The sequence below is a fragment of the Solanum dulcamara genome, chromosome 5 (assembly GCF_947179165.1).
Source record: "Solanum dulcamara chromosome 5, daSolDulc1.2, whole genome shotgun sequence".
Taxonomy (NCBI): Eukaryota; Viridiplantae; Streptophyta; class Magnoliopsida; order Solanales; family Solanaceae; genus Solanum; species Solanum dulcamara.
The window spans coordinates 4,339,570-4,358,127 of NC_077241.1; the positions used below are offsets into that span (position 1 = coordinate 4,339,570).

Here is an 18,558-nt window from a genome sequence, read left to right on the forward strand (position 1 = left end):
AATTATACACACCATATCCATAGAAAATTATTAAATTTAATATGGTTGTTCTTTCTCAAAACTTTAGAGCCATACGTTGAAGGGTTACATACCACCAGCTGTACATAAGAGAAAGGGACATAAAGCCTTTAACTAGAAAGGGAAATAACGTGCTTAGAGCCTGTATAGATTGGCTTAAAAAGTAACTTTTATGTATGAAATTTTTTTAGAATTTTGAAGTGCTGAAAGTTATTTTTATAAATAAGCAGTTAATTATTTGGATAAAAGTGTTTATGCCGAAGAAATGAGGAAAATGATGTGAATTTTAGGGTTAAAAGAATAAAAAAGCTAATTTGGAAATCTAGTTAAAATATAAGGTATATAAAAGTAATTTTCATGGTCAAAGAAAATGGTTTTAAGCACTTAGAAAAAAAAAAGTTAGGAATCCTAATTTTTCAATTTTGGCTGACTTTAAGATTTTTATTGTAATGACCCTCAAGGTCATTTTTGGAATTTTTGTAAAATGACCATTTTACCCATCCCTTTAGATGCCCCGAGTCATTTCTAATTGTTACCGGGTGTTGATTTTTAGAAAATTCTATGAAAAGTTAAGTCCTTGAAAATTTTGAGTTTCATAAGCTTTAAGTGTTAAAAAGTGGTATTTTGGGTCAATTGGAGCTACGGGTCTCAGAATGGAATTCCGTCAATTCCAGCAGCTCCGAAATGTAGAAATAGGCTTGGGAGACTTTACGGAATCAGTTTTGGAGCTGTAACGAAGATTTGAGGCCTTGAGTTGAGAATTTGAGGAACTTTAAGCGAAGGTTTGACTTTGGTCAACTTTTGGAGTTCCGATGCTCGGAATGGAATTCCGACAACTCCGTTGGATTCAGGAGATGTTTTTTCGTCTAGAAGAAGTGTTGGTTGAATTTTTAGAGGTCCCAAGTCCATTTTGTTATTTTAAAGGCCTAAGTTAGTTTAGTTGCGTCTTTTCGAGTTTTGGGTCAACGAGATCTCGGATTCAAATTCTGATGGTTCCATCAGCTCCGGAATGACCAAATTAGGCTAGTAACACTGTTGGAATGACTATCGAGGCAATTGATACGAGTTTGGGGCCATTTGACGCTTTTGACTTTGAAACTTAGCCTATAGTTGACTTTGGTCAACATTCTTGGAAAACGCGCTCGAATAAAAATTCTGACAGCGCGGTTAGTTCCATAATGTCAATTTTGGTCAGGAACGACCTTTCGTTCTCTTTCCGAGGCTCCCGAGCTAATATCGAGACCCGTTGTGGAAAATGACTCTTGGGTGTGGGACCCACTTTTTATTAAAATGATCTCGTATGGGAATTCTAAATACGCCATTGAGTCCAGAATGTCGAATTTAGTGTGTTAGCATATTTATTTTATTTTTATCGGGTTCCGAACGAATTCCGAAGGTTCGTTCGGAGACTTTAAATTGTGGCAAAAATCAGAAAATCTGCAGCAAGAGTGCAGATATTTTTTCAGATTTTCTCCTCAACTTTGAACCCTCATATCTTGAGTTCTAGAGCTCCAAATTGGGTGATTCAAAAGGCAAAATTGTGAGGTTTTTCGTGGAGAACGCATTGGAGAGATTGAAAACTGATTTAGAGTATTCGATTCAGGTAAAAATCGTGATTTCATTTGCAGCAGTATCCATTTTTGGAATGGATTTTTGAAGAACTTTGACAAGTTATATCTTGACCAATATAAATCCGATTTTGGTGATTCAAGGGTCTAAATTCAATATAATTTCGTGAGGAATCTCGTGGTAATCTCAGAAACGCTAGGAGAAGCTTCGTTTGAGGTAAAAATGCGTTTTTAGTTACTGATTTAGTCATTTTCGGAATGAAATTTTGTGGAATTTTGAAAAAGTGTATCTTGGTCAATATAACTCCGTTTTGAGTGATTCTTGAGGCTAGATTGTGGGGGTTTTCGCAAGAATCATCATAGTGCAATTTTTTTGGGTTGAAAGAGTCTCGTATTTCCAAAATCTACTGATTTCGATGCTGCCATTTTTGGTCCTTTAGTCCGAATTTATGAGTTTTGGTTGTTTGATCGTCTTGCGTAATTTTTCACCCCGAATTGTATTATAAATCTGATTTTTGAGCTTGGGGTGACGTTTAGAACCTATTTTGGGGGTCAAATCCAGAATTTTGTATGTGGGTCCCACAATTCTCGTTTTCGACCCAAAAATTGGTCCATCTCCAAAAATTATGAAATTAGTGTCTAAACGACCGTATCAACGTTGTGGTTCTTTTTTTGACAGCTTGGCAGCGTTCCGAGGCCATTCGAAAGGGAAAAGCTCCAGCACAGTGATTTGGAGCCTGCGTGTTTGGCCTACAGGTAGGCTACAATTTACCTTTCTTTAGATTGAGCCGAAATGTGTGAAAGCATGTTGAAATAGTTGGAATTTGGGTTGGGTAGTTTGATTGTATATCTTAGGTGTTAGAAATCATGCTTTAGGCTTATTATCGGGTTTTCGGATATTTAGAAGCATGTGTATCTTGTCGTTATTTGTTAGTATTATAAGTAGAGTTGAATGAGCATGTTGTTGATACGATGGGGTATGTTGGCCTTAGTATAGGATGTAAACTTGCTTTAGATGTCCCGGCGTCACTCCGGTAGACTTAGATCCTTGTAGAATGGTGTAGCGGGCTAGTGTCTAGTAGTTTGGCATTAGTTAGGCGTTACTCTTGCTCTTAAAAATACCATCATCCATAACTCAATATAATCGTGACTTTTGTGAGGCGTCGGCAGCACTAGATTTCATGATCGTTGACTTTGGCTCCGGTTTTAGTTTTGGCGGCATATTGGTTGACTCATTGAAAAGGAGATTCTCGGTACTATTATTGTTTAGTTGGAAAGGAAAATATTCAGCACCATAGGATAAAATATCTGTGAGTATCCGGGTACCCAATCCCGGCCTCCATTTTGAATTATCGAGGAGCATCCGGGTACCCAACCCCAGCCTCCGCCGACTTGCTAGTATGACGAGCATATTGGTATCCAGTCCTGGCCTCAATCATATCGATGTGTTACGGCGAGCATCCGGGTACCCAATCCCGGCCTCGACCATACTTATGTATTATAGCAAGCATCCGGGTACCCAGTCCCGACCTTGACCACTTTGAACATTCGGGTGAGCCTCTGGGTCCCAGTCTCAGCCTCGACCCCTAAGTCACCACTAGATCGATTGACTCTTAGAGATTCTGGGTTTGGAAATGATATAATACTTCGGCTCCTAACATCGCAGATTCTTGGTTCCTAGCCTTGGTAGTTGTAGCTATTCTGTGTACTCGGTGGGCTTATGGGGGTTCGTCTGAGTTTTTATTTAACTTGCGAACGAGTGTCCCGGTTGGGCTTATGGGGGCCCAGTTGGATATAGTTAGCTATAGTTTTCATAGGTAGTACTCTTTTCCCTTTTGATGTTTATGTTGACTCCTATTTAGGCTATTCTTCTTTTTTATATTGTTTTTACCTTTTCTGCTCAGTCGGCCTATGATGCCTATTGGGTACTTGTTGTCTTGGTACTCATACTACACTCTGCATCTACTTTCGTGATGCAGGACCGAGCACCAGCTATCGTCGTGGATAAATCGAGCATGTTGCAATCAACTTCGGAGACTAGGGTGAGTACTTGGCGTTTTTAGATCATTCTTGTCTTCTTCAGCATGGATGACCCGTCTTTTGCCTTCTGAGACTAGCCAGTTGTTTTATATCTTTTTGATCTACTTTTGGGACTTGTACTCGTATTTTATTTTGTAGCAGCTCTGTACTTGGGACTTCCAGGTTCTGGGAGGGATCTTTAGTTGTTTAAAACATGTTTTGGTTTACTTCCGCTTATTCATTCTGTTTACTTTTATAATTCAATGCTCTTATATAGTTTTTGCCTTCAAACACATTACTTGAAGTTTCGGGTTAACGGGTTGGCTTACCTACTAGAGGGTTATAGTAGGTGTCATCATGACCTAAGGAATAGGGTCGTGACATTTATGGCTTAAAGTTAACATTAGGCAAACACCACAATAAGCTGAAAAGACTTATAAGTTAGTTTGACCAACTTATAAGTCCATTCAAACGGGCTCTTAGTCCTTTCTGTACAAGAAGTTTACTAAAGAAATGAACAATTTTGAAAGTTGTCATAAGACATTTGAATGAATTATTATAAATTATTGAATGAAGTATTAAAAATGTATCTAAATTATTATAGTTTTTTGAATTTCATACTTAGATTGCAAATTTTTGTATTCTTAATTATGTTGGGACAAATTCTACAGAAGAACAAATCGTGATTTTTCGTCTATGTGAGTCAGATATTTTTATTTATTTATTTTGTTTCCATCTAGCCTATGGAAACTCGAACTCGAAATCTGTAATTACGAATAAAAAAATATTTAATTATCACTCTATCACAATTTTCTAGTTAAAACAATGTATTAATACTTTGCTACTTTTCTGAGTTGTTAACAAGTTCAAGGAATAGGTAAAGTAATCCAATCCATCGATTTAGGCGAAAATTAGACATAACTCACGTGAGTTATTAGAACGTCCAGAACTTCACACTTTATTATAAAATAAGGAGTGTTTATGGTTTGGGTAAAGATTGATTCAAATAAAAAAATTAAATTAAATTAATTTTTGATTTGGTTTGGTTTTACATTTTTTAAAATCGGTAATATTTGGTTTGATTTTGGTTCTGTTATAAAAATAATTACAAAAATAATCGAACCGACAAATTATATATATATATATATATATATAATATTCTCTTTTATTAATATTTTTTTATGCAAAAAATACAGCACATTAATTTAAAATAGTAAGGTATGATACATATTTTATTTGTATAATCATATCATTAGCTTATGCATTATTCAGTAAATTTATGTTGTTTAGTATATTGAATTAGCTAACAATATAAACATTAAGTTAAAAATAATTATAATTTTAGCATAAGAATTATAAGATCCAAAATAACACGAAGATAATTTATTTTTTTCTCAATGAATTATTGTCTTTTTTTCTCTTTTGAATAAATCTTTTATTTTTATTTTTGTATAGTTAATAACCGAATAACCAAACCAATATATATACATACTAGTACATTCAAATTTTAATTGTGCTTGTGTTGAACCTTTTTTTTTTGTAAAAAAAAAAGTAGTGTGATTGGATATCTAGTAGTGTAGGGTCCAACTTTCCCACACCAATCTATCACTTACACATTTCTTTCTTGATGCAATTGGCACTCTATAAATCTCGCATAAAATGCTTACCAACAATACATACTTTTATTGCTATACATATTTCAAAATAACCACTCTGATTGTACTTAGCACTCTAAATTCTATTAAACATCTCTTATAGTGAATAGAACCTATGGCACATATGACTATGCCAATTTCAATAACGCATCACAAGCCAAAATTAGTAATACCTTCAATAGTAACACTCCATGAGACAAAACACCTTTCTGAAATAGATGATCAAGGGAGTACCCGTTTTCATATTCCCGTAATAATGTGTTACAAATATAATTCGTTAATGAAAGGCAAAGATCCAGCAAAACTTATCAAAGATGGATTGTCGAAAACGCTTGTGTTTTTCTATCCATTAGCTGGTAGACTCATTGAAGGGCCTAATAAGAAGCTTATGGTAAATTGTAATAGTGAAGGAATTATGTTTATTGAAGCTGATGCTAATGTGGAGCTTGACAAATTAGGTGACTCTATTAAACCACCATGTCCTTACTTAAAAGAGCTACTATATAATGAGCCAGGATCTGATGGGATTATTGGTTGTCCATTGATGTTAGTTCAGGTAAATAATATTCTATATAAATCTCCTTTATATTTTTTAAATTATTAAAAAAAAAATTACACAAAAGATTTATTAAATCTTTTCTCTGTGTATAGGTGACTCGTTTTAGGTGTGGTGGATTTGTGATTGGATTCAAATTTAATCACACTATGATGGATGCTTATGGCTTCAAAATGTTTCTAAATGCATTAAGTGAATTGATTCAAGGAGCTTCTGCACCTTCCATACTACCTGTATGGCAAAGGGATGTCCTAAGTGCTAGATCATCACCATGCATTACATGTACTCACCATGAGTTTGATGAGCAAATTGAATCAAGAATTGCATGGGAATCTATTGAAGACAAGTTGATACAACAATCATTTTTCTTTGGAAATAAGGAGATTGAAGCCATTAAAAATCAAGTTTCTTCAAATTGTGAATGTACAAAATTTGAGTTATTAGCGGCGTTTTTATGGAAATGTCGTACCATTGCTCTAGATTTGCACCCTGAAGAAATTGTTCATATAACGTTGCTTGTAAACATACGTAAAAATTTACCAAAATTTGAACTACCACCTGGATATTACGGGAATGCATTCATTACTCCAGCTGCAATATCAAAAGCAGGATTGTTGTGTTCAAATTCACTAACATATGCAGTTAAACTGATCAAGGAACTTAAAGATCATATGAATGAAGAGTACATTAAATCACTAGCAGATTTAATTGCTATTAAAGGGAGACCAGAATTGTCAAAATCTTGGAATTTTATTATCTCAGATAATAGGTCTGGTGGATTAGATGAATTTGATTTTGGATTTGGAAAGCCCATTTTTGGTGGGGTTCCAAAAGCTATATCTTTAATTAGTTTTGGTGTGCCTGTTAAAAATGACAAGGGAGAAAAAGGTATTTTGATAGCTATAAGTTTGCCTCCTCTGGCCATGAAAAAATTTCAAGAGGTTGTCTACAAGATGACTCTAAGAAATGTGGACGGAGCCAACATAATTTCAAAGATATAAGATTTTATTGCATTTAATTCCACATCATCAATGCATGTTTTGGGGTGTGATTAAATCAGAATTATTGAGCTTGTAATATTCCATCCTTTTCCTATTAGAAAGTAATTGTCCGTCGTGTATAATATTTATAAGTTAAAAGAATTCGTTTTAATCATGTAATAATGTTTGATTGAATATGAAATTTAATAAGAAATAAAAAAATTTGAAATCTATAATATTAAAGTCATGGGTGTGCGGTCCGAAAAAATGCTAAACCAACATTCTCCGATTCAAAACGCCTCGACTCTTGGAATCAATCCGAAATTCAACCGTGAAAATAAATTAAATATGTAGATTGACCATAAAATACGCTGGTTATCTGTTGGAATCATCAAATCGTCGATTGAGATCATCTTGACTGAATTTTGACCGTGATCAAACTCAACTTCTTTAAAACTCAAGAATACAATCAATGACTCAAATCACTCTCGAGCCTCTTATGATTCGTACCAACCAACCACTCAAGTCAAAAATCACCTTCCAAAATTAACAAAACTATCAGAATTAAAATCGACCTCCTTCAAATTTAAAAATCTCACCAAATATTCTTTGATAATATCAAGAATCGTGTCACCGATCTCCGCGAACCACAAATGATATACAAAAGCTTACGATAAGCAAGGGTCACCGAAAACTCAAAACGACTATGAAGATCTTTACTATATTTTATTTTTAACCTTTTTCTTTAATTAATTAAAACATAAGGGATAGTATTTATTAAAATTACATGTAATTTCTTATCTTCTGGTTTAACAACCAGTCCACATAGCTGTTTTCTTTTTGTCAAAAATTGAAATATTATATCAAATTAATATGGATCATTACACTCCAGGTGGCTGGATATTAGAGCCATACGTTTGATAAATTTTGATGTGGACGGGTTAAGGAAAGAACAGAACTTTCCAAATCATTCATAATTTTATTTTTGTAGGAAAATTATGCGGATTGTCAAATAATACTATTGTAATTATGCAATAAGGGTATAATTTCAATTAAATATACGAATTGGCTATAATTTAATAAAATTTGTTATTATACAAATCTGAGGGCTCATATATAAATTTGATAGTGAATATACAAATCTCTAAAACAGATCTAGAAGCGAATATACAAATTTGTAAAGCAAATCTGCATGCGAATATATAGCCAATATACAAATCTCTAAAACAAATTTGGAAGCGAATAGACAAATCTGAAAGCGAATAGACAATTCTAAAATCGAATATATACAATCTCTTTGAAAATCACATTTGTATAATGCAGCGAGATATACAAATAAAAAAACTCAATTTGTATAATGTATCGAAATATACTAATGACCATAGCAATCATAAACATAACTAATACGAAAATCATATCCATAAAAAATTATTAAATTTAATATGTTTGTTATTTGTCAAATTTTCCCACTTTAGGGGGGAATTTAGAGCCATACGTTGAAAGGTTACATACCACCAGCTGTACATAAGAGAAAGGGACATAAAGCCTTTAACTAGACAGGGAAATAACGTGCTTAGTCCTTTCTGTACAAGAAGTTTACTAAAGAAACGAACAATTTTTAAAGTCGTACTTTAAAACAAGTCATAAGATATTTGAATGGTTTTCAAATGAGATTTCGGGGGAATTTTGGAAGAGCGCGAACTCGGTAGATTTGGAGTGGCTGATTAGGTTATTTAATGTCATCTTTAAAACGGTAATGATGTTCGAAGAATGGAGGTCAAGCGTAATGATCCCTCTATACAAAAACAAAGGGGAAATCCAGAGTTGCAACAACTATAGAGGTATCAAGCTACTAAGTCACACTATGAAAGTGTGGAAAAGAGTGGTGGAGATGAGGGTGAGGAGAGGTGTGTCTATTTCAGAGAACCAGTTCAGATTTATGTCGGGACGCTCAACTACAGAAGCCATCCATCTTATGAGGAGACTGGTGGAGTAGTATAGGGAGAGGAAGAGGGACTTGTATATGGTATTCATCGACCTATAAAAGGCCTACGATAAAGTTCCAAGAGAGATACTATGGAGATGTTTGGAGGCTAAAGATGTACCTGTTGCATACATTAGGGTGATCAAGGACAAGTATGAGGGGACTCAAAGCACTTTTCAGTTGTGATGGGGTTGCATCAAGGATCAACTCTTAGTCCATTTTTATTTGCCTTGGTGATGGATGTATTGATGTGACAAATTCAAGGTGAGGTGCCATGGTGTATGCTTTTCGCGAATGACATAGTCCTGATCGATGAGACTCGTAGCGGAGTTAACGCTAAGCTAGAGGTTTGGAGACATACATTAGAGTCTAAATGGTTTAAGCTGAGTAGGACCAAGACAGAGTACTTAGAGTGCAAGTTCAATGAGACACATCAGGAGGTTGGCGTGGACGTTAGGCTTGGTGCCCAAGCCATCCAAAAGAGAAGTAGTTTCAAGTATCTTGGGTCTAGCATGCAAGGCAGCGGTGAGATTGACAATGATGTCACACATCGTATTGGGGCAGGGTGGATGAAATGGAGGCTCGCTTCTGGAGTGTTATGCGACAAAAAGGTGCCACCATAACTTAAGGGCAAGTTCTACAAAGTGGTGGTTAGACCGGCTATGTTGTATGGGGCAGAGTGTTGGCCAGTTAAGATCTCTCACATTCAAAAGATGAAAGTTGTTGATATGAAAATGTTGATATGGATGTATGGCCACACCAGGAGCGACAGAATTAGAAATGAGACTATTTGGAATAAGGTCGGAGTGGCCTCGGTGGAAGACAAGATGCGAAAAATGCGACTGAGATGGTTTGGGCATGTGAAGAGGAGAGACACAGATGCTCCAGTGAGGAGGTGTGAGAGGTTGGCAATGGATGGTTACATAAGAGGTAGAGATAGGCCGAAGAAGTATTGGGGAGAGGTGATTAGACAGGACATGACGCAGTTACAGCTTACCGAGGACATGACCTTAGATAGGAGAGTGTGGAGGACTCACATTAGGGTAGAAGGCTAATACATAGTCTCGTTATTCTTCCATATTAGTAGGCGCATTAGCACATTACAATTTCTTATGCTCTCATTTCTTGTACTTTTGTTATTATTTATTACTTTTTGTACTTTGATTACTCTATTTTATCTGCGATGCTTTCATTATTTATTTTCCTATATCACTTTGAATTTCTTAATCTTATCTAATGTCACGACCCAAGCCTAGGGCCTAGACGTGACATGGCGAATGAGGAACCCGAAAGTACCTCAAACAAGCCTTTTAGCATTCTTTTAGCCTTTCATAGGTAATGATGATAAATAAACAAGCGGAAATCATAATAAATCTTCAACTTACATATGTCCAACAATACCTCTAACTATTAGATTTAACGGGGCTAAGACAAGTCCCTAGCTCACCCTCAATCATAATAGAAGAAATGCCATAGTAAAATATCTTAACATATCATAAACTAGAAAGACAAAGGAGTATTGTTCTCGGAACATGGGAACTCACCAAAAGTAGTCTTCAATGGAATATCAACTAGCCACGTGGAGGAGAACGAGGAGGAGCACTGATCCCTACATGGTGATATCATGTAGGCAAAAGAATATGCGTTAGTACTTTGAATGTACTAAGTATGTAAGGATGCATGAACATTGAGGAAACATTAAAAACATTTATGTAATATGGAACATAATTTAATGTATGCATAATAAATCATATAGATATCCTTTAAAATATTCATTTTGTGGGAAATTGACCATAACCGACATTTAAGACCATGCGAGCTATTACATGGAATCCAACATAACCCCCTACGTTGGCCGAGGAGACTACTTGCCAGGTAGAACTCCGTCAACTTCATTCATTTCTTTAACTTTAACTTTAAGGGCTATTTATGGATCCATTAGCCTAAGTCTGCAAGGGCTCCTATGTTGGCACATAGTTAATGAGACAAGGGGTTGCTACTAGGATTCCCTTACCGAATCCCACCTCAATGACCCATTCGGTGCTAAGTCAATCCCACGGAATAGTTTAATACTTCAAAATAGTCATAACATATAGCTTGAGAATTCAAAACATCATATTCTGTAGAATAGCTCATTAAAATATTTGGTAATTCAAGTATGCAAGAATTATCCTTATTGCATAAATAATCCATCATTCATATCATTTTATCATTCTTTCATTTCATAAGATTCTCTTTTGATCATAAATATTGCTTTCATAAACATTCATTTGGAGTCAAAGCTTTCAAGTCAAACTTTATTAAAAACATAGTAAAACTAGGTGGGTTCAAATCACTTCAACTTAAAAACATGTATGTAAATAAATATACATAAATACTTTGAAATCCATTAATTAAAAGTCATGCTTTAGACAACCCACCATGAATTTCAAGAACCTTTAAAAATATAAATAAATAAATTACTTGCAATCCATCAATTCATACCTATAAAATTATGTTGTATCAAAATAGATCAATAATCATTAGTTTAACCATGATTCATACTATTAAGTAAAAAAAATAAAAATTACCATAACAAAAATATTACTTGAAATCAAGAGACTTAATTGAAAGAGTTTTTGGACTATATGGATGGAAGAATTCATGGATAAATACCACATAACTTAGAGTAAAGCTTAAAGAAAATAAATATAATTTATCATATAATCAAAATAATTTAGACATGAGAGTGGAAGGAATACTCTCATTGAAGTCTTACATACCTGGAAACCGAAGCTTTAGTTGGTACCGGAAGACTTAATGACCACTTTTGAGTCCTAGCTTCTCTCCTTGCCGGAACGTTTTGTGTACTACCCGGAATATATGAATTACCGGAATAGTATTTCTTCACTACTAAGAACTAAAACTATATTTGAGAATGTGTAAAGAAGTGTATTAGAGAGAAGATTTGCTTGAGAAAGCTTGATGAATAAAATGAGGAAATAAGGTGGGTGTTTATAGGTAGGAGAGAGGACCTAACAATAAATAAAATAATTATAAATAAAAATCTGAAAATTTAGTGAAATATATTGATGTCATGGATGATGTTAAATGGAGGACAATTTATGTCATGAGTGATGTCAAATGTATCTAGATCTTTCTATGGTAGGTGAAATGAGTTATCTTTGACAGAATACTCTTTTTGGGAGCTACGTTTGAATAAGATAAATTCCTTATTAGGATTTGGTGTCTTCATAAGAATTGTAAATATGGAAGTCTAGTTTCATATCGTTCAAGAATCAACCAATTTGGATAAACCTACAGTGAGATATGATTTTTCTTCTATAAACACTCATTTCCGTCACAGCATCCTACCTTACAAAGATTAATTTATTTGACCTATTTAACCTCCGAATCTTAAAATATGGTCTTCATAAAGGTTGTAGGTAATGATCTTGTGGTTACTCAGAAATTTGAATCACTCTATTTGGATATTCCTATGAAAAGTTATGACCAAAATACAGAGGCTGTATCATGTTTAAGCAAAAATTGAAATATCGTATACAACGTTTTTAGGGGATGTTACATCTAACCCCTTTTTATGCTTTTTTTAGCCGAGGGTCTCTCAGAAACGATCGTCCTACCTTGGTAGGAGTAAGGTTTGCGTACACTCTACCTTCTCCAGATCCCTCGTTGTGGAATTTCACTGGGTTGTTGTAATTGTTGTTGTTGTTGTTGTATTGAATAAAGTATTAAAAATATATCTAAATTATTATAGTTTTTTGAATTTCATACTTAGATTGCAATTTTTGTATTTTGAATTATGTTGGGACAAATTCTACAAAAGAATAGATCTTGATTTTTCGTCTATGTGAATCGGATTTTTTTATTATTATTTTCATCCATCCTATAGAAACTCGAACTCGAAACATCTGATTAATAATAAAAAAATTAATTACCACTGCATTTTTTTTATTTTATTTTCATCCATCCTATAGAAACTCGAACTCGAAACATCTGATTAATAATAATAATAATAAATTAATTACCACTCCATTCTTATCGAACATTTTTATGCGTTTATGCTTTTACTGAGCCGAGGGTCTCCAGAAAATAGTTGTCCTACCTTGGTAGGAGTAAGGTCTGCGTACATTCTACCATTTCCAGCCCCCATGTTGTGGGATTTCACTTGGTTGTTGTTGTTGTTGTAATTACCACTCCATCACAATTTTCCAGTTAAAACAATGTATTAATACTTCACTACTTCTCTTAGTTGTTAACAAGTTCGAGGAATAGGTAAAGTAATCCGATCCATGATTTAGGAGAAAATTAGACATAACTCACGTGAGTTATTAGAACGTCCAGAACTTCAGACTTTATTATAAAATCAGGAGTGTTTATGATTTGGGTAAAGATCGATTCAATATCAAAGGAAAGAAATAATTCTTAGAAGAAGTAGATTAAAAAGAGGACTACTCTAATTAATCATCAAACTCTGTCTACAAAGCCTCTAACACTATCAGACGGTGCCAATGAAATGTCCATGGCTACCTGAAAAGAAAAATAATACTCAACAATAATAAAAGGATAAAGAGTTCCTTCGAATATAAGAAGGACTCACCAAATTGCTAGAAAGAAATAATTTTCAACGATGTGTCTGTTGAGGATCTATAGTACCTGTATCTGCATCATAAAACGATGCAGGTCGAATAACGTCAGTACATGAAATGTACGAATATGTAAAAGGACAGGAAAGTAAGGACAACTATCAAGAAACCTCTCTTAGAAAGACTTGGCTCATAACTCAACATCACTATGTAATGCAAGTTTAAAAATAATAATAAGCAATGCTTACTCAGTTGGGAGTTTCTCTAACCGACAACCATCACTTATGAGCTAGTGATGATACAACGAAGAGATGTCGTTGCAACATCCATCCAATACCTTGCTAGTATAAAAGACATCACCATCTTGGATCCAATCATCAAAGTCTCTTTTTGGGACTTAAGAGGCATAGCCACCATCCTACGCTGCCTACATAGTTCTGGGGTTTGAGTCAATTAAACTCTTACCCAAGTCGGTGCTTAGTACTACTCCCAAAACATGTGCTCATATTAACCTTATCAACTACTCTCATTGGACTTTAATTTAAAACACCAAACTCATCTCAATGCATCATCATCATCATTACCTCTTCATCAAATCATTATACTTCAAAACATCTTACGCAAAACATCATTTAACCCAAAGAATCAAATTCATTTAAACTCAATACTTTTGCACTTCAAAACTCAATAAAATACATATATAATATTAATTCAAATCGCTCTTTTAGTTTATGCATATTAAAAGCCAACATCTTTACTCAAAACACGCATGAACATCAAATCAATTAGGGTTCATGGGAAAGTAGCCACGAACAATAATTCCAATAATATGAGAGATAAAAATAATAAGAATCTCAATGCATAAATATATCTAACTCAATAGAAGAAGAATTAACTCATTTAGAATTCAAGAATTAGGGTAAAACTCAACTATAACTCAATTACGATGAATTTAAATATTGGGCTCATGGAGAACTCAATCCAATGCTACGAATAGCCTTACATACCTGGAATCCGAAGCTTTACTCCGAATTGAAGAACTCAATGAACACTCTTGAACCCCTAGTCTTGTCTCTTCGCAGGAGCATTTTGTGTACTACCTACGGTATAAGAATCACCGGAATAGTATTTCTACACTATTAAAAACTAAAACTATATTTGAGAATAAGTAAAGAAGTGTATAGAGAGAAGAATTGCTTGAGAAAGCTTGATGAATAAAATGAGGAAATAAGATGGGTATTTATAGGTGAGGAGGAGGGACCTAATAATAAATAAAAATAATAACAAAGGATGATCTTGAAAATTCGATGGAGGATTTTTATGTCATGGGTGATGTCAAATGGAGGACTATTGATGTCGTGGGTGATGTCAAATGGATCTAGATTTTTTCATGGTTAGTGAGATGAACTTTCTTTTAACGGAATACTCTTTTTCGGAGCTGCGTTTGAACAAGATAACTTCCTCATTAGGATTTGGTGTCTCATATGAATTGTAGCTCTAGAAGTATATTTTCATGTCATTCAAGAATCAACCGATTTGGAGCATTTTACAATGAGATATGATTTTTCTTCTATAAATACTTCATTTCGTCACAGCACCATATCCTGCAAAAATTAATTTATTGGACATAATTAACCTCTGAATCTTAAGATATGATCTTCACTTAAGTTGTAGGTAATGATGTTTCTAAATTTCAATCAACTAATTTGGACCATCTTATGAAAAGTTATGCCAAAAACACAAAAGCAATATCATTTTCATCGAGAATTGAAATACCACGTACAACATTTTAGAGGTGTTACACAAATAACTGAACCAAACCAAATAATTATATTATAAATATATACTAGTACATTCAAATTTTAATCGTGCTTATGTTGAACGTTTTTTTTTGGTTCAAATACCACATATCATTTAATATGTTTGTTATTTGTCAAATTTCCCACTTTTGGGGGAACTTTAGAGCCATACGTTGAAGGGTTACATACCACCAGTTGTACATAAAAGAAAGGGACATAAAGCCTTTAACTAGACAGGGAAATAACGTGCTTAGTCCTTTCTGTACAAGAAGTTTACTAAAGAAACGAACAATTTTGAATGTAGTAGTTTAAAACAAGTCATAAGACATTTTGAATGAATTATTATAATTTATTGAATGAAGTATTAAAAATATATCTAAACTATTATAGTTTTTTGAATTTCATACTTAGATTGCAATTTTTGTATTCTGAATTATGTTGGGACAAATTCTACAGAAGAACAGATCGTGATTTTTCGTTTATGTGAGTCGGGTGTTTTTTTTTTGTTTTGTTTTCATCCAACCTATAGGAACTCGAACTCGAAACCTCTGATTAAGAATAAAAAAATATTTAATTATCACTCCATCACAATTTTCCAGTTAAAACAATGTATTAATACTTCACTACTTTTCTTAGTTGTTAACAAGTTCAAGGAATAGGTAAAGTAACCCGATCCATCGATTTAGGCGAAAATTAGACATAACTCACGTGAGTTATTAGAACGTCCAGAATTTCACACTTTATTATAAAATCAGGAGTGTTTATGGTTTGGGTAAAGATCGATTCAAATCAAAAAATTAAATTAAATTAATTTTTGGTTTGATTTGGTTTTACATTTTTTTAAATCGGTAATATTTGGTTTGGTTTTGATTTTGTCATAAAAAAACTGAAGAAATAATCGAACCGACAAATTATATACATATTTTTTTATAATATAATATTATTTTTTATGAACACTTTTTTATGCAAAAAACACAGCACACTAATTTAAAATAGTATGATACGTCTTTTATTTATACAATCATATCATTAGCTTATGCATTATTAAGTAAATTTATGTTGTTTAGTACATTGAATTAGCTAAATATATAAGCATTAAGTTAAATATAATTATAGTTTTGGCATAAGAATTATAAGATCCAAAATGACAAAGATAATTTATTTTTTTCAATGAATTATTATCTTTTTTTCTCTTTTGAATGAATTATTGTCTTTTTTTCTCTTTTGAATGATTTTTTTATTATTATTTTTATATGATTAATAACCGAATAATCAAACCAAATCAAATCAAACCAAATCCAAATAATTACATTATATATAGTACATTCAAAACGTTTTTTTTTTGATAAAAAAAAAGTAGTGTGATTGGATATCTAGTAGTGTAGGGTCCAACTTTCCCACACCACACAGTTTTTTCAATAGAATAATCATCACTTACACGTTTCTTTGTTGATGCAATTGGCACTCTATAAATCTCACATAAAATGCTTACCAACAATACATACTTTTATTGCTATACATATTTCAAAATAACCAATCTGATTGTAGTTAGCACTCTAAATTCTATTAAACATCTCTTATAGTGAATAGCACCTATGGCACACATGACTATGCCAATTTCAATAACGCATCACAAACCAAAATTAGTAATATCTTCAATAGTAACACCCCATGAGACAAAACACCTTTCTGAAATAGATGATCAAGGGAGTACCCGTTCCCATGTTCCCATATTAATGTTTTACAAATATAATTCTTTAATAGAAGGTAAAGATCCAGCAAAACTTATCAAAGATGGATTATCGAAAACACTTGTGTTTTTCTATCCATTAGCTGGTAGACTCATTGAAGGGCCTAATAAGAAGCTTATGGTAAATTGTAATAGTGAAGGAATTATGTTTGTTGAAGCTGATGCTAATGTAGAGCTTGACAAATTAGGTGACTCTATTAAACCACCATGTCCATACTTAGAAGAGCTACTATATAATGAGCCAGGATCTGATGGGATTATTGATTGTCCATTAATGTTAGTTCAGGTAAACAATATTCTATATAAATCTCTTTTATATTTTTTTAATTATTAAAAAAAAACTATTACACAAAAGATTTATTAAATTTTTTCTCTATGTATAGGTGACTCGTTTTAGGTGTGGTGGATTTGTGATTGGATTCAAATTTAATCACACTATGATGGATGCTTATGGCTTCAAAATGTTTCTAAATGCATTAAGTGAATTGATTCAAGGAGCTTCTGCACCTTCCATACTACCTGTATGGCAAAGGGATGTCCTAAGTGCTAGATCATCACCATGCATTACATGTACTCACCATGAGTTTGATGAGCAAATTGAATCAAGAATTGCATGGGAATCTATTGAAGACAAGTTGATACAACAATCATTTTTCTTTGGAAATAAGGAGATTGAAGCCATTATGCATCAAGTTTCTTTAAATTGTGGATGTACAAAATTCGATTTGTTAACAGCGTTTTTATGGAAATGTCGTACCATTGCTTTAGATTTGCACCCTGAAGAAATTATTCGTTTAACGTACGTAATTAACATACGCGCAAAGTCACTAAAATTTGAATTGCCATCTGGATATTATGGGAATGCGTTTGTTACTCCAGTTGTAGTATCAAAAGCAGGATTGTTATGCTCCAATCCTCTCACATATGCAGTTGAACTGGTCAAGAAAGTTAAAGGTCAAATGAATGAAGAGTACATTAGATCAGTGATAGACTTAATTGTGGTTAAAGGGAGACCAGAGTTGACAAAATCTTGGAATTTTATGGTCTCAGATAATAGATCTGCTGGATTTGATGAATTTGATTTTGGATGGGGAAAACCCATTTTTGGAGGGGTTTCAAAAGCTGCATCATTCACTAGTATTGGGGTGCCTGTTAAAAATGATATGGGAGAAAAGGGTATTTTAGTAGCTATAAGTTTGCCTCCACTGGCCATGGAAAAATTTCAAGAGGTTGTCTACAAGACTTTCAAATATGTGGAAGGAGTCAAAACAATTTCAAAGATGTAACAATTTAGAGAATTTCAATTGTATCAAAATATAAAAGGATACTTTTTTTTCAGAACAGGATAAAAAAAAATAGTGATCTTACGAGAGACTACATGAAACCACAATGTCATCATCTACTTGCATTGTTAGTAAATCTCCTCTTTCTAAATATTTATTTTCTTTCATGTATCCGTTTTATATATTTGTAGTTTCATACATCACTTTTACATTTGGTTTGTCTATGAATTATGATGTATGTCTTATGTCTATATCCAATATTCTCAATATCATGCTTTTTAAACTAACATCAAGCTTCAATTAGACATTTTTAAACGAGGAACAAGTCTAATTCTCGTTTAAAAATTAGACTGAAATCAG

General features: G+C 33.3%; 2 protein-coding genes and 1 long non-coding RNA gene across 4 annotated transcripts; all 3 read left to right on the forward strand.

Moving 5' to 3' along the window:
- The first annotated feature begins 1,479 nt into the window (after nt 1-1,479).
- Nucleotides 1,480-3,847, forward strand: LOC129888831 (uncharacterized). Of its 2 annotated transcripts, XR_008766732.1 has the most exons (4): nt 1,480-1,621; nt 1,731-1,803; nt 2,266-2,342; nt 3,566-3,847. It is a non-coding gene; the product is annotated as an uncharacterized LOC129888831 (long non-coding RNA). The 2 variants fall into 2 exon arrangements; XR_008766731.1 differs by having other exon boundaries at nt 1,480-1,803.
- A 1,422-nt stretch (nt 3,848-5,269) lies between these two features.
- Nucleotides 5,270-6,874, forward strand: LOC129890349 (methanol O-anthraniloyltransferase-like). Its single transcript, XM_055965911.1, has 2 exons — nt 5,270-5,816; nt 5,912-6,874. The coding sequence occupies exons 1-2, from the start codon at nt 5,376-5,378 to the stop codon at nt 6,815-6,817; spliced, it is 1,347 nt and encodes a 448-aa protein (XP_055821886.1). The 5' UTR covers nt 5,270-5,375; the 3' UTR covers nt 6,818-6,874.
- Nucleotides 6,875-16,645: 9,771 nt separating this feature from the next.
- LOC129888834 (methanol O-anthraniloyltransferase-like) lies at nt 16,646-18,394 on the forward strand. Its single transcript, XM_055963870.1, has 2 exons — nt 16,646-17,201; nt 17,299-18,394. The coding sequence occupies exons 1-2, from the start codon at nt 16,761-16,763 to the stop codon at nt 18,199-18,201; spliced, it is 1,344 nt and encodes a 447-aa protein (XP_055819845.1). The 5' UTR covers nt 16,646-16,760; the 3' UTR covers nt 18,202-18,394.
- Nucleotides 18,395-18,558: the final 164 nt, after the last annotated feature.